Here is a 16,777-nt window from a genome sequence, read left to right as displayed (position 1 = left end):
CTTCCGGGAAGCGGACCGGAAGCTGTTCCTCGGTTCTGCGTCAAACCCGACTTCAGGGGCCGTCGTAAAAGTGTCGCCCCTTGTCTCTCGCACCGGCCACAGGTTTCTTCTGGTCTCCGGCCAGGGGTCGGGAACTGCGGGTGTCAGTTTACCTCAAGATGGCGGACGAGGAGGAAGGGGGTGCGGAGAGGATGGAAGTTAGCACCGAGTTGCCCCAGGGCCCTCAGCAACTGGCATCTGTAAGTCCTCGTAGGCAAGTTCCTTTTGTTCCCCCGTACCCCCCAGTTCCTCCCCACCGCGCTCAGGAGGATGTGGGGCTTCACCCCATATGGCGGCACCGGGGAGAGGGGTCGTATGGATTGATCTGGAAGGAAGCCACGGATAAAAAGTTAGTCATCACCCACATTTTTGCAGACCAAGTCTATGAAATATAATGGCTTTGCCATTTCTTAGTCATGACGAGCTCTAACATGTCTCTATCCTGAGTAGAAAGAACTGGTTATGTTATTAGATGGTTTGGTGTAGGGGCTGAGGCGGGATTGGAGGAAGAGCCATTTTCCGCTGGACGCAGTGCTAACCCCTCTTGATGACAGGAATCCAGAACGCAATACCTGGTGGTGTTTGCATATCTGACTGGGTGGGGCTTGATAGTGGCAGGGAATGCTGCCACTGCCAACTTATGTCAAGATGTGGGCTATTGGAATTGTAGTCCTTCATTCTAGCATCTTGAGAACCCCAGGCCTAATCCTCAGGAGAGACCCTCGTCCTCTGTCGCTGCTTTTTAATGGTGAAGAAGGGACTCCCAGACATTTCAAGTCAGAACAACAATACCGTTAGTATCGGAGTCTATACTCTGGTCTTGCGTTTTGAAAGAATGGGAAGGCTGAGATAGTGAGCAAGTTTGAGTCAGTAGTCTGGCTTACTGGGAAAGAGCTGGCTGAGGAGGATAAGAGGGAGGGAGCAATGGTAGGGAATGTTCTGGAGGCCCCGGACATCTAGTGGGGAGATTCAGAGGAAATATACAAATATTGATCACTGCATGATGTTGAGTATTATGTGTTTGTTTTTATTGCCCTAGATGAAAAGTATAGGATATACACCTCTTCCTGAAATTTCTTTGGCATGTAATTTTAATAAAGGCATTCTTGAAGTATTTTAGCCCTGCAGACACTTGAGCATTGTTTCATGAGAGAACAGAGTGAGCTACAGAAATAAGAGTCAACCCTCAGGGGCTGGAGAGATTAGTTAGAAGATAGAAGCCAGCTAGAGAGAGTTGAAATAAGGGTTTAGCCACAGACTAGAGCAGTGCCCTGCAGCCATCCTCTGTCCCAAATAGCAGTTGAATCTCACTTCATCACTGATAGCAAAGGAGGAAGCATCTGTTTGAGATGATAAGGAATGAGAAGACAGCAAAAGTTAAGAAGCAGCTGAAACATCTGGCCTTAATGTTAGTTTGCACTTTTTAAATTTTAGAATAGGTGAAGAAACTGCACTTTGGTCAGAAGTGTTATTGTAGTTTGATATTGCCCAAAATGACTAATACTTATTTAAAGCTTTGATATTCCTTCCAGGTGGTACAATAAAGCCTCATCAATCTGAGCTCCACTGATTTGGAGTTGGAGATAGTGGTACAGGAATTGAGCTAGAATTTATGTGACAAACTGTTTCCTTCAAGAAATATTATTAGATTTCTTTGGGTAAGGCTTTGGGTTTTGCACGGTGGTAGATGCAAAGAGAAATGTAATACAGCCTTAGGGATCTCAACGGTCTAGTGATACAGATAAGACAAGTGTTCAAAGAATTTTAATACAAGATAGAGTGATGTAAGTGGGTGAGAACCTGTGACTTTTAACCACTTTTTTTGGCTTGGACCTCTCTGTATAATGACTTTGGATTGGCTAACTTTGGAATTCAAGCTGAAACAGGGTAGTAAGCAAAGCCAAAACCAGAATTCTGGGAGATTGGGGGGATTTGAAGGATTAAAGGTAATACTATTGACATAATTGGAAGGCCTGAACGTTTTGGTCAGAAAGGGGAATTTTAGAGTTAGAGAACATGGAGGCGCATCAAGTTTTTGTAACGGTATAATCAGGTTAGGTGCACCTCATGCGTTCTCATGCTAATCGAGGGCCCCAGAGATCATCCTACCTACCTTTTCTTTATAAAGTTACCATCATCAATTTTGTCCTGCAGTGGAGTAAGATTGGACACTCTGGTGATGTAGTGTTAAAAATTCAGCTGCTAACCAAAAGATCGGCAGCTCGAATCTACCATGTGCTCCTAGGAAACTCAATGAGGCAGTTCTACTCTCTCCTGTAGGGTTGCTATGAGTCGGAATCGACTCGACGGCAGTGGGTTTGGTTTTTGGGTTTTGGAGTAAGAGACTGCCTTCCCAGTTTACTTTATTCTTGCTGTCAAGAAAAACAACCTCAAAGGTTCTTTTCCATTTAAGTGATTTTTATTTTTAACTGTTACTGGGAAACAAGGGAATACAAAAGTAGTAAATGATTATAGGTAAGAAATCTTACCAAGTCCACTAGAGTCTTATCCCTGGTTATAGTTTCTGATTTTTTTTTTTTTTAATTGTGCTTTGGGTGAATGTTTACAGCTCAAGTTAGTTTCTCATACAACAATTTATACATGTATTGTTATGTGACCCTAGTTGCAGTCCCCACAATGTGACAGCACACTCCCCCTTTCCACCCTGGGTTTCCTGTGTCCATTCAACCAGCTCCTATTCCTTTCTGCCTTCTCATCCCACCTCCGGACGGGAGCTGCCCATTTAGTCTCGTGTATCTGCTTGAGCTAAGAAGCACGCTCCTCACGAGTATTACTTTATGTTTTTTATAGTCTAGTCTAATCTTTGAAGAGTGGGCTTCGGGAATGGTTTTAGTTCTGGGTTAACAGAGAGTCTGGGGGCCATGTCTTCTGGGATATCTCTAGTCTCAGTCATTAAGTCTGGTCTTTTTATGTGAATTTGAGTTCTGCACCCCACTTTTTTCCTGCTCCAACAGGGACTCTCTGTTGTGTTCCCTGTCAGGGTGGTCATTGGTGGTAGCTGGGCACCATCTAGTTCTTCTGGTCTCAGACTGTAGCAGTCTCTGGTTTATGTGGCCCTTTTTGTCTCTTGTGCTAATGCTTTCCTTGTGTCTTTGGTGTTCTTCACTTTCCTTTGCTCCAGGTGGGTTGGGACCAGTTGATGCATCTTAGATGGCCACTTGCTAGCTTTTAAGACCCCAGACACCACTCACCAAAGTAGGATGCAGAACATTTTCTTAATAAACTTTGTTATGCCAGTTGACCTAGATGTCCCCTGAAAGCATGGTCCCCACACCCCCGCCCCTGCTATTCTGTCCCTCAAAGTTTTTGGTTGTGTTCAGGAAACTTCTTAGCTTTTGGTTTAGTTCAGTTGTGCTGATTTTCCCTGTATTGTGTGTTGTCCTTCCCTTCACCTAAGATAATTCTTGGTCTACTATCTAATTAGTGAATTCCTCTCTCCCCCCCTCCCCACCCTAGTAACCATCAAAGAATGTTTCCTTCTATGTTTAAACCTTTTCTTGAATTCTTATAACAGTGGTCTCATTCAATATTTGTCCTCTTGAGACTGACTAATTTCACTCAGCATAATGCCTTCCAGATTTGTCCAAGTTGTGAGATGTTTCGTGAATTCATTGTTGTTCTTTATTCTTTTGTAGTATTCCATTGTGTAAATATACCATAATTTGTTTATCCATTTGTCCATTGATGGGCACCCAGGTTGTTTCCATCTTTTTGCTGTTGTGAACAGTGCTGTGATGAACATGGGTGTGCATATATCTATTCTGTGATGGCTCTTATTTCTCTAAAATATGTTCCAAGGAGTGGGATTGCTGGATCTTATGGTACTTCTATTTCTAGCTTTTTAAGGAAACACCAAATCGATTTCCAAAGAGGTTGTACTGTTTTACCTTCCCACTTGCAGTGTATAAGTGTTCCAGTTCCTGATTTCTTTAAATCACACTTCCTTCTTAGATGCCATGTCATTTTTCTGTCTTAGTGCTATTGGCAAGCATGAAGGCTCTTTTATTCCTTACAGCACCTACCACTGCAATTAGGGTGAAACAATAAGTGACTTATTGGACATTTATAAAAGCTATTGTGTAAGAATCATCTGGGGAAGTGACTCTGTAGGTCCAGGGTGGGAGTCCAGGAATTTGCATTTTCACAGGTAAGCCAAGAAGACCAAACTCATAGTGACCCCATAGGACAGAGTAAAACTGCCCTGTAGGATTTCCAAGGAGTGGGTGGTATTTTTGAACTGCCGACCTTTTGGTTAGCAGCCGAGCTCTTAACCGCTGCACCACCAGGGCTTCACAAGTATACCCTGCTAATTCTTAAGTCTTGGATTATGGGCCACACTTTGAGTAACACTTAGCTAAACATATGGAAGTCATCAACTTTGGTGACAGTTGAAGTTGTGGAGGTGGGTGGATAAAATCTTTGAGGAAGAAAGTGTGTGTGTGTGTTTGTGTGTATGTGAGAGAGAGAGAAGGAAAGAGAGAAGGAGTGAACAAATGAACAGGGATAATTGAATGTCAGGGGTAGAAGATGGGGGAAGAAAACCAGGGAAGAACCTGAAAAAAGAGCAGCTAAGCAGGTAGGAGGTGAGAGTAGTTCAGTGTCATAAAATAGGTTCTAGGAGAGGGTGGTTTATCGGATCCAAGAGGACGAGTACAGAGAAAGATTGGGAATCCACCGGGTAGTGAGTGGAGTGGTCTGCTAGAACTTCTGTCTTCTTTAGCTGGATTTTCTTCCTTTATTCCATCTCTGAAGATACCTTCTGGCATGGTGCTGAGTTCTTTTCTTAATCTTGTCTACACCCTCTGCTTAGGTGAGTTATCCAGTTGTGTGGCTTTAAATACCATCTGTACACGTTCAGTTCCCAAATTTATGTCTCTAGCTCACCTCACTTCTGCCCTCCAGAATCACAAATCCATCTGCCTACTTGGTGTCTTCACTTGGATGTCTAATAAGTGTTTCAAATGGGGAAGCAATTAGGAAGCTACTGTGCTAACCAAAAGGTCGCAAAATCCACCAGCTGCTCCTTGGAAACCCTATGGGGCAGTTCTACTCTGTCTTACGAGGTCGCTGTGAGTCAGAATCGACTCAACAGCAACAGTTTTTTTGTTTTTTTTTTTAAATAACACCGTGTCCAGATCAACTATGGCTTGACTTGCACTAGAGAGATACCACTAGAAATGGAGACAAGTGGTTGAATTTGAGAGGGATTTTTTTTTCCCTCCTCTGGCAGAGTCCTTCTGACTTCATTTCTGCGATGAGCCAGAGAAACTCCCTGCTTTTAAAGGGCTCATGAGATTAGGTCAGGCCCACTCTGATGCTCTTCTGATCTTTTTTTTTTTTTAATTGTGCATTAGGTGAAGGTTTATAGCTCAAGTTAATTTCTCATTCAAAAATTTATGCATACATTGTTTTTTGACATTGGTTGCAGTCCCCACAATATGACAACACACTCCCCCTTCCCACCCCAGGTTCCCCGTGTCCGTCTGACCATTTCCTGTCTCTTCCTGCCTTCTCCTGCTTTTGGACAGGAGCTGCCCATTTGGTCGAATTTGAGAGGGATTTTGGATGTATGGTAGAAACAAGAGGACTTGCTGATGATTAGGCATGAGGGAAAGGGGAGGAAACAGAGATGACATCTGGATCCCTAGTTTTTGTCCTAAGCATTCATGGCAGTGGTGGTGTCACATACTGAGAGGAAGAACCAGATTTTGGGTGAGAAAAAGAGGAAGGCAGATCAAGAGTTTAGTTATCCCTGTCTCAGTGATGATACCTACATAATAGCTCTTGAACATAAACCCTCTCTGTCTCCACTGCCACCTCTCTAGTCCAAACCAGAGCAACTGCAGTGGCCTCTTAACTGGTCTCTTTGCTTTCACTCTTGCTTGCCCCCAGTCCGTCCTTCACAGAGGAGCCATAGATGCAAACCAAAAAACCAAACTTTTGCCGTTGAGTCGATTCCCACTCATAGTGACCCTATAGGACAGAGTAGAACTGCCCCATTAGGATTTCCAAGGAGCAGCTGGTGGATTCAAATTGCTGACCTTTTGGTTAGCAGCTGAGCTCTTAACCACTGCACCACCAGGGCTCCAGGCATAAATAAGGGAGGTAATAGATAGTCCCACTCCTCTGTGTGGTCACACCATAGTTAGTGTATTGTACATGTTCCATATAAGAGTAAGCAATGCGGAGAGTGATCTGGACACGGTGTTATTTAAAAAAAAAACAAAAAAACTGTTGCTGTTGAGTCAATTCTGACTCACAGCGACCTCATAAGACAGAGTAGAACTGCCCCATAGGGTTTCCAAGGAGCAGCTGGTGGATTTTGCGACCTTTTGGTTAGCAGCCATAGCTCACTGTAGCTCTTAACCCCTGTGCCACTAGGGCTCTGACAGTGTTATTAGGAATGGCCAAATAAAAAAGTTTATCCTTAGAATGAAGAGACGAATGAGAGGCATAGTAATCTTCATTTATTTGAAAGGCTGATAAGTGAAAGAGCAGAGTGAATTGTACTGGATTATTGTAGGTGGTGTAGGATAAAAGTAATAGGAAGGTATATTTTGGCTTAGTTATGGGCTGTAAGAATGGGATTTGGTTGAGAAGTTTCACACAGGCTTAGGTGGCTTATCAGGTATGCTGTAGATGGGATTTCCTTATGGGAGACCTGGGTTCAATTTCTGGCCAGTGCACCTCAAGCACAGCCACCATCTGTCTGTGAGTGGAGGCTTGCATCTTGTTGCGATGCTGAACAGGTTTCAGTGGAGCTTCCAGACTAAGACAGACTAGGAAGAAAGGCTTGGCGATCTACTTCTGAAAAAAATCAGCCAATAAAAACCCTGTGGATCACAATGGTCAGATCCCATTATGCATGGGATTGCCATGAATCTAGCCAACTTGATGGCAGCTAACAAGAAGAAGCAGTTGCACTAGGAATTTTTTTGTTTTTGTTTTAAACTTTTATGAGTCTGTCAAATAGTATTACAAGAAAAACTTTGTATAACCAAAAGATTTCTTGGTGCCTAGAGATAGATGTTCCTAGATATTCCAGTTACTAACCAGTAATTGCTATCAACAATTCTAGAGCCTCCAGATTTTGTTATCACTTTAAAAAAGAAGAATTTAAAAAAGAATTTCAGAGCCTCTGTAGGTTCTGCAGATGCCTAAGGGAGGATAAGTTGTGGTTTGAACAAAAGGGATCTACTCTATTTAAAGTAAGTTCCTTTTTCAGATGATCTTCCCAAACAGGCATCCAAGTCCCTGGGTCAGAGTTGAGAACATATCTTTTAGTCTCCATGGGGATGAGGAAAATGTTTGGAATGTTTGGGAATTTAAGTGTTGTGAGAACTTGTTTTTATGGAAGTCAGTTGGGAAAGCCATTAACTCCTGATGTTGGAAAAAAAAAGTGTTTGTCTTTCTTCCCCCTGGACATTAAAGTTAAAATTCTTAATTTTATTTCTGCCCCTGAAAAAACCAAACCCATTGCTGATGAGTTGATTCCGACTCATAGCAACCCTATTGAACAGAGTAGAACTGCCATATAGTTTCCAGGGAGCAGCTGGTGGGTATGAATTGCCAACCTTTTGGTTAGCAGCTGAGCTTTTAACCACTGTGCCACCAGGGTTCCATTTCTACCCCAAATCGGGAAAATACTAAAAACAAACCACCACCACCACCACCAGAAAGCACCCAAACCTGCTCCTATTCCTGAACATGTCACCCAGTAAAATACATCCAGTATACTTACTGTTATTGGCGGGGAGAGGGGGGCGGCGGAGAACAGAAATTTTAGTTAGAAAGCTTTTCATAGTTGTGGCAATCACCTTGGAAAAAAATCTTTGTTCTCCTAAAACAATTCTGTAAGAGAAGTTTCAGAAGGCTTAATGTTGTCAACATTACTGAGAACTTTTAAAAATAATACTGTATTTTTAGTGACAGTTTACGCAGTAAATTTGGTTCCCATTCTGAGAATTTTTGTTGTACACGTGTGTTAGGCCTGTGGGGAATACAGGGATTTGAAAGGCAAAGTCCTTTCCTCAGGGAGCCTACGGCCTCGTTGAAGAGGCTAGCTATGCACATTTAAAGGTAACTTATATCAAAGAGTGGTATAAGTATTGAATGATTATTTCCTTCAGTAGATGCTGTATTGGAGTTAACAGGGGGGAGAAATTTTATTGGGCTGATCAGGAAGGATTCAGAGCTGGGCCTTGAGGAATGGCTAAGGTGGGAGGGGGGTGGAGGCATAGAATGCTAGTGGTTAGATCTGTGGAAAGGGCATTTAAAGCGTCAGCACCCAGCCATTTTGCCTAAATCAACCAACAGTATAGAGATAACATTTTAAAATATCAGTTCTTCACACTAAGGGGTGTAAAGACAGAGATAAAATTTTAAAATATTTAGTACTATTCAGGAATGTTAGACAGTTGTGGCTAAGAGGCTCCATTTGGAAGAAAAGAAGATAAAGAACACAAAGGTTTTTTTTGTTTTTGTCTTTACTATTAATGTGAAATTGAGCAAGTCTGCAGAAGGATGAATTTTAAAAGATCTGTGCATTTATATTTAGTTGAGTAGAATGAACACCGAACTCTAGGAGTCAGGATACATGAGTTCTTTTCCTGAGTCTGGTACTAACTGGTTATTCAATCCTGGACAAGCCAGTGTACTTCCTTGCTACTCAGTCTTCTCATCTGTAAAATGAGGCTTGAACCAGAAGATCCTTTAGATCTTTGGTGACCCTCAAGTTTCTCCTATTCGTGACAGAGAACTTGAAAATAACTAGTTCCATGCCTTCCATATTAGGTAGTGGAGAAATGTTTTTTGTTTGGTTTATAGCATTGAATATACAGGAGTTTTTCTCCCTCTTCGTTTAATACTGTTTGAAGAGAAGAACCTTATTAGGGCATTAGTTGTTGTCAGTCTCCTGGTTGTAGTTGTTGCCAGGTATGTGGAGAAAACAAGTTGTTGGTCTGTTGTACCCTAGAAAAATTGGACTTAGAATATTGGAATGTATAGTTTTTAAAAGATTTTAAAAGGTTTTGGTAAAATGTTTTCAATTTTACAGTTAATTCCCCCAAATTACATAAAAATATGCTAACATTCCACCACCCATTACTGTTAACATCTTGATATATATTCTTTCTGATTTTTCGTGTGTGTGTGTGTGTGTGTGTGTGTGTGTGTGTGTCTAATATATGACCAAATGGGATTCTATACATACTGCTTTGTAACCTACTTTACTCAGTTGTGTATTATTAATGCTTTTCCACATTAGTAAATGTGTATCTTCAGTATCATTTCTTTTTCAGAACTTTTTTATTTTGGACTAATTTTAGATTTAGAGAAAAGTTGCAAAAATAGCACAGAGTTCTCTTTTATCTCATGCCCTGCTTCCCCTAATGTTAACATCTTACATAATGATAGTACAATTGTCAAAGACAGGAAATTAATAATGGATTCAGTATTATTAACTACACTACAGGCTTTATTCAGTTTTCCCACTAACATCCTTTTTCTGATCCAGGATCCTATATAGGATCCCACATTGCATTTGGTTATTTCTCTGTAGCCTCTTCAGTCTGTACCAGTGTCTTGGTCTTACCTTGATACTTTTGAAGAGTACTGAGCAGTTATTTTGTAGAATGTCCCTCAATTTGGGTTTGATGTTTTCTCATGATTGGAATGAGGTTATCCGTTTTTGCCAAGAATACCGCAAAAAATGATGTTGTATCTTTCTCAGTGCATCATATCAAGGGGTTCATGAATTATTAGTATTTCTTTTTTTTTTTTTAATAATAATTTATTGTGTTTTCAGTGAAGGTTTGCACAGCAGTTTAAGTTCCCATTGAACAATTTCTACACAGATTGTTTAGTGACATTGGTTATATTCTTCACAATGCATGAACATTCTCATTATTTCCATACTGGTTGTTCCGTTTCCATTAATCTAGTTTCCCTGCCCCCTTACATTCTCATCTTTGTTTTAAAGTAATTGTCGACTGTATGGTCTCCTACAAGTGATTTTATTTTTTATTGTTGTTGTGCTTTAAGTGAGAGTTTACAATTCAGGTTAGTCTCTCATACAAAAATTTATACGTACATTGTTATGTGACCCTAATTGTTCTCCCTATACTGTGACAGCACACTCCTCCTTTCCACGCCGGATTTCCCGTGTCCATTCAACCAGCTCCTGACCCCCTCTGCCTTCTCATCTCACTTCTGGACAGGAGTTACCCATTTAGTCTCGTGTATCTACTTGAGCTAAGAAGTACACTCTTCCTGAGTATCATTTGTGTCCCATAGTCCAGTCTAATCTTTGTCTGAAGAGTTGGTCTCAGGAATGGTTTTAGTTTTGGGCTAAGAGAGTCCAGGGGCCATGTCTTCCAGGGTCCCTCCAGTCTCAATCAAACCATTAAGTCTGGTCTTTTTACTAGAATTTGAGTTCTGCACCCCACTTTTCTCCTGCTCCAACAGGGACTTTCTGCTGTGTTTCCTGTCAGGGTGGTCGTTGGTGGTAGCCGGGCACCCTCTAGTTCTTCTGGTCTCAGGCTGATGAAGTCTCTGGTTTACGTAGCCCTTTCTGTCTCTTGGGGTAATACTTTCCTGGTGTCTTTTGTGTTATGCATTCTCCTTTGCTCCAGATGGGTTGGGACGAATTGATGCATATTAGATGGCCGCTCAACCGCAGACGTCACTCACCAATGTAGGATGCAGGACATTTTCTTAGTAAACTTTGTTATGCCAGTTGACCTAGATGTCCCCTGAAAGCATGGTCTCCAGACCTCCGCCCCTGCTGCTGTGTCCCTCAAAGTGCTTGATTGTATTCAGGAAACTTCTTAGCTTTGATTTAGTCCAGTTGTGCTGACTTCCCCTGTAGTGTGTGCTGTCCTCCACTTCACCTAAGATAATTCTTGTCTACTATCTAGGTAGTGAATACCCCTCTCTCTCCCTTCCGTCCCTTGTAACCATCAAAGAATGTTTTCTTCTGTGTTTAAACCTTTTCTTGAGTTCTTATGATAGTGGTCTTATACAGTATTTGTCCTGTGACTGACTAAATTCACTCAGCGTAATGCCCTCCAGATGCCTCCATGTTATAAGATGTTTCATGGCTTCATCGTTGTTCTTTTATCATTTTGTAGTATTCCATTGTGTGGATATACCATAATTTGTTTATCCATTCGTCCATTGATGGGCACCTAGGTTGTTTCCATCTTTCTGCTGTTGTGAACAGTGCTGCAATGAACATGGGTGTGCATATATCTATTTGTGTGATGGCTTTTGTTTCTCTAGGATATATTCCAAGGAGCAGGATAGCTGGATTGTATGGTACTTCTGTTTCTAGCTTTTTCAGGAAGTGCCAAATCAATTTCCGAAGTGGGTGTACCATTTTACATTCCCACCAACAGTGTATAAGTGTTCCAGTCTCTCTACAACCTCTCCAACATTTATTATTTTGTGGTTTTTGGATTAATGCTAACCTTGTTGGGGTGAGATGGTATCTCATTGTAGTTTTGATTTGCATTTCTCTAATGGCTCATGATTGTGAGCATTTCCTCATCTGTCTCTTAGCTGCCTGAATGTCTTCTTTGGTGAAGTGCCTGTTCGTATCATTTGCCCAGTTTTTAATTGGGTTATTTGTCCTTTCATTGTTGAGGTTTTGCAGTATCTTGTAGATTTTAGAGATTAGATGCTGATCAGATTTGTCATAGCCAAAATTTTTTTCCCAGTCTGTAGGTTGTCTTTTTACTCTTTTGGTGAAGTCTTTTGATGAGCATAAGTGTTTGATTTTTAGGCGCTCCCAGTTATCTAGTTTCTCTTGTGGTATTTGTGCATTGTTACTTCTGGTTTGTATTCTGTTTATGCCGTATATTAGGGCTCCTAGCATTGTTCCTGTTTTTTCTTCCATGATCTTTATCGTTCTTGATTTTATATTTAGGCCTTTGATATGTTTTGAGTTAGTTTTTGTGCATGGTATGAGGTATGGGTCTTGTTTCAGTTTTTTGCAGATGGATATCCAGTTTTGCCAGTACCATTTGTTAAAGAGACTATTTTGCTTTTTCCAGAAAGTTATGTGAATGGAATCATATAGTATATCCTTTGAGTCTGACTTCTTTCAGAATGATCCATTTTGTGATAATCCACGATGTTTCATGGATGGATAGCTCATTCCTTTTATTGCCAAGTAGTAGCCCATGGTATAAGGAGTCAAGGTGGTACAAATGGTTAAGCACTCAGCTGCTAAACCCCAAGTTTGGTGGTTTCAACCCGTCCAGTGGCTCCATGGGAAAAAGACCTGGTGATCTGCTTCCATGAAGATTACAGCCAAGAAAATCCTGTGGGACAGTTCAGCTCTGTCATATGAGGTCATTGTGAGTAAAAATCGACTTGATGGCATCCAGTAACAACATTTCACAATGTATATGTATGACCAAAAGATCAGCAGTTGGAAACGCTGTGGGGCAGTTCTCCTTTGTCCTGTAGGCTCGCTGTGGGTCGGAACTGACTCGACAGTACCTAGCAACAACAGTTAATTATTTTACTGATTGAATTGAAGAACTTCTGGATTGTTTCCAATTTTTGGTAATTATGAATGAAGCTGCTATAACACTCACATACAGATTTTTGTGTGAAGTTTTAATTTTGGAGTAAATACCTGGATGTTTGATATCTGGTCATATGGTAAGTGTATGCTTAACTTTATAAAAAACTCAACTCTTTTCCAAAGTGGCTGTACCATTTTGAATTCCCACCAGCAGTGTATGAGACTTCTAGTTTCTCTACGTCCTTTTGTTGACATTTGGTATTACCAGATTTTTATTTTAGCCACTCTTAATAGGTTATATAGGTGTATCTCACTGTCATATTAATTTGCACTTCTCTTCTGACTAATAATGTTGAGCATGTTTTCATATGCTTATTTGCCATCTTTAACAATGTCTTTTGAAGAACAAAAGATTTTACTTTTGATGAGGTGCAATTTATCTACTTGTTTTTCTCTTACGGTTAGTGCTTTTTGTAGTCTAAAACCTCTTTGACTCACGTTAATTTTCATCTCTCATTAAACCTATGGCTCTCTGAAACAATTAAAATAAGAACATGGAGAATGCTTTGTCTGTACATCCTCTGAACTGTAATAGAATCACCTTCACATGGTAGGAGTTGGCAATTCCAGAAGGAGCGGTAATTCTCATCCACTACAACTGCTCTTCTTTTTTCCAGATATCTGTGGTAGGTAGGCAACCACTGATTTCCAAGAGTAATTTTTTTTATTAATCTGACACTTTTCTTTTGTATTGGTGAAAGATAAAATAAGAATATATTATAAATATCTTTCTCCAAAATTATATAATTGTGGCATTACTTGTGCCCCTAGATCTTTAAGAAGAAACTTGTAGCAAAGTCTAATTTTTGTCTTCGTTTCTTGCAGTGGTGGGATCAGCAAGCTGATTTTTATACTGCTTTCATGCATCGTTTGGCACAATTGGTGCCAGAAATTTATTTTTCTGAAATGGACCCGGATTTGGAAAAGCAGGAAGAGAGTGTACAAATGTCAATATTCACTCCACTGGAGTGGTACTTATTTGGAGAAGATCCAGATGTTTGCTTAGAGAAGTTGAAGCACAGTGGAGCGTTTCAACTCTGTGGGAAGGTTTTCAAAAGTGGAGAGACAACATATTCTTGTAGGTAAGAATTAGAAATTTGCAAGATTGGTTATAATTACAATCACGGTATTTTGTGCCTATCTCATGATATAGATTTCTTGGTTTACTACTAATATTTAATCGTACTTAATTTTTTTTTATTAGGCACTTATACGTCTGTTTTTGCTAGAACACCTTGTTTTCGAATAAATGACTTTGTCTTGAACAGCTCTCTTTTTCTTCTCCAAAAGTATTTGTGATATATTTTTCCCCTTCTTAAAATGTAGAGACCCTTTGGGCCAGGTGTATTTCAGAATTCTGAATTTTTCAGATTTTAGAAAGGTGATATAGTACTTGATGTGTATAGTATGTAATTTCCCTGGCAGACTTAGGGCCCTGTAATCAAGCACAGCATTTCTGCAAGAAGTCTATCAGTATTCATAGCAAGTGGTATAAAATCTATAGTCTCATGTCATTTCAGGTCATTTTTTGTCCCAAAATGAGATTCAATGCCAAACCTACAAAAAATAAATAAATAAATAAATAAGCTTTCCATTTTCAGGGGTTTTTGGATTTCAGAACTGTAAGTAGGGATTGTGGGCTGGTAGGAGCAATTGGAATTTAGTTGAATAGAAGAGGCCAGTGGTAGAGAAACTGGAAGCGGCTTTAGGTGTTTGTTTGTTTGTTTGTTTATTTTTGTGAGAGTAGTTGCCTTACACATCATGGTGGCACGGAGAACCTTTTTACTCCCTACACCTGTCTGAAATTTTTGATGTTTGGATCTTGGCAGCACTTTCAGTTTTTCCTCCTTTATTAGAGGTAGTTTATGTTAGGAGTGTGCATTTTTAGACTTTATAAATACAGAGAATTGTCTAGCTGCACTGTAATTCTAAGTTTGACTGGTTTATGTATAGTTAACAGTTGCATTTCGCGTACTATTTTGCTTTATAACATAGCAAAGTTAATTAATCTCCTTAGATATTTTTAGTTGAAGCCTAATCAATTTCAGCTAAAGTATAGTAGACATTTGTAGACCTTATATCTCCAAAAATGTCATGGAGACATTTTTTATTGTCATGACTGGGGGTTGTATTGACATCTAGTGGGTAGAGGCCAGGGATGCTGTTAAACAGCCTACGATGCACAGGGACAGTCTCCTTTCCTCCTCACCCTGCCAAAAAATAATCATCCCATCTAAAATGTCAGTAGACCTGTCTGAAGTTGAGAAATCTTGCTCTAAATAGATCATGTAGATAATACATTTTTACAGAGTATTATTAGGCAACCTTTATTTGCTATTAACTTTTTAAAATTCATTTTTACAACTTTCTGATTCATGTCTAAAATTACTGTTTTAAAAAATCTTTTTTAAGAAATGAACTCTTCTAGAACAATGAAAAGGAAATCAGGAAAATAATACTGTTTATAATACCACCTAAAAAAAATAAAATACTTAGGAATAAATCTAACCAGGGCTGTAAAAGACCTACGCAAAGAAAACTACAAAACACTACTGCAAGAAACCCAAAGGGATCTACATAAATGGAAAAACATACCATGCTCATGTATAGATAGACTCAACATCGTGAAAATGACAGTTCTACCCAAAGTAATTTACAAATACAACGCAATCCCGATCCAAATACCAACAACGTTCTTTAAAGAGATGGAAAACCTAATCTTTAACTTTATATGGAAAGGGATGAAGCCCCGAATAAGTAAAGCACTACTGAAGAAGAAGAAGAAAGTAGGAGGACTCACACTACCTGACCTCAGAACCTAGTATACAGTTATGGTAGTCAGAACAGCCTGGTACTGGTACAATGACAGATACATTGACCAGTGGAACAGAATTGAGAACCCAGATGCAAATCTATCCACCTGTGGTCACCTGATCTTCAACAAGGGCCCAAAGTCCATCAGATGGGGAAAAGACAGTCTTTTTAACAAATGGTGCTAGCAAAACTGGATGTCCATCTGCAAAAAAATGAAACAGGACCCATACCTCATACCATATACAAAAACTAATTCAAAATGGATCAAATACCTAAATATAAAGCTAAAAACTATAGAAGAAAAAATAGGATCAACGCTAGAGGCCCTAATACGCGGCATTAACAGGATTTAAACCATAACCACAACATACAAACTCCAGAAGATAAGCTCGATAACTGGGATCTTCTAAAAATCAAACACTTATGCTCATCAAAAGACTTCACCAAAAGAGTAAAAAGAGAACCTACAGACTGGGAAAAAAAGTTTTGGACAAAGGTCTAGAGATCAGACAAAGATCTAATCTCTAAAATCTACAGGAAAATCCAACACCTCTACAACAAAAAGACAATCCAATTAAAAAATGAGCAAAGGAAATGAACAGACACTTCATCGAAGAAGACATTCAAGCAGCAAACAGACACATGAGGAAATGCTTGTGATTACTAGCCATTAGAGAAATGCAGATTAAAACCACGTGAGTTACCGTCTCACCCTGGCATTAGTGGGACGAATCAAAAACACGGGAAATAACAAATGTTGGAGAGGCTGCAGGGATATCGGAACTCTTATGCAGTGCTGGTGGGAATGCAAAATGATACAACCATTTTGGAAAATGATACGGCGCTTCCTTAGAAAGCTAGAAATAGAAATACCATACGATCTAGCAGTCCCACTCCTAGGAATATATCCCAGAGAAAGAGCCATCACACGAATAGACATATGCACACCATGTTCATTGCAGCATTGTTCACAATAGCAAAAAGATGGAGACAACCTAGATGCCCATCAACAGATGAATGGATAAGCAAACTATGGTACATACACGCAATGAAGTACTATGCAACGATAAAGAACAGTGATGAATCTGTGAAGCATCTCATAACATGGATGAAACTGGAGGACATTATGCCGAGTGAAATAAGTCAATCACAAAAGGACAAATGTTATATGAGACCTCTACTGCAAAAACTCAAAAACAAGTTTACACACAGAAAGAAACAATCTTCGTTGGTTACAAGGGATGGGGGGTGGGTGGGAAATAATAAATAGACGATAGATAAGTGGTAACTTTGGTGAAGGGTAAGACAGTA

At 39.9% G+C, this 16,777-nt stretch overlaps 1 protein-coding gene across 5 annotated transcripts in view; it reads left to right on the top strand.

Moving 5' to 3' along the window:
* The first annotated feature begins 11 nt into the window (after positions 1 to 11).
* UBR1 (ubiquitin protein ligase E3 component n-recognin 1) overlaps positions 12 to 16,777 on the top strand; it is a 129,549-nt gene continuing 112,783 nt past the window's right edge. For 4 of the 5 annotated variants that reach the window (XM_023735189.1, XM_004380676.2, XM_023735190.1 and 1 more), the window contains exons 1-2: positions 12 to 239; positions 13,478 to 13,734. In XM_023735189.1, the coding sequence (XP_023590957.1) occupies positions 159 to 239; positions 13,478 to 13,734 (338 nt within the window). In that variant the 5' untranslated portion in view covers positions 12 to 158. Of the gene's footprint in view, positions 240 to 13,477; positions 13,735 to 16,777 lie in introns of those variants that run through there. The other variant, XM_023735191.1, reaches the window with a different exon arrangement.

The sequence above is a fragment of the Trichechus manatus genome, unplaced genomic scaffold (genome assembly GCF_000243295.1).
Source record: "Trichechus manatus latirostris isolate Lorelei unplaced genomic scaffold, TriManLat1.0 scaffold00076, whole genome shotgun sequence".
Taxonomy (NCBI): domain Eukaryota; kingdom Metazoa; phylum Chordata; class Mammalia; order Sirenia; family Trichechidae; genus Trichechus; species Trichechus manatus.
Note: the sequence above shows the minus strand (reverse complement) of the source record. Positions and strands in the feature narration are given on the sequence as shown.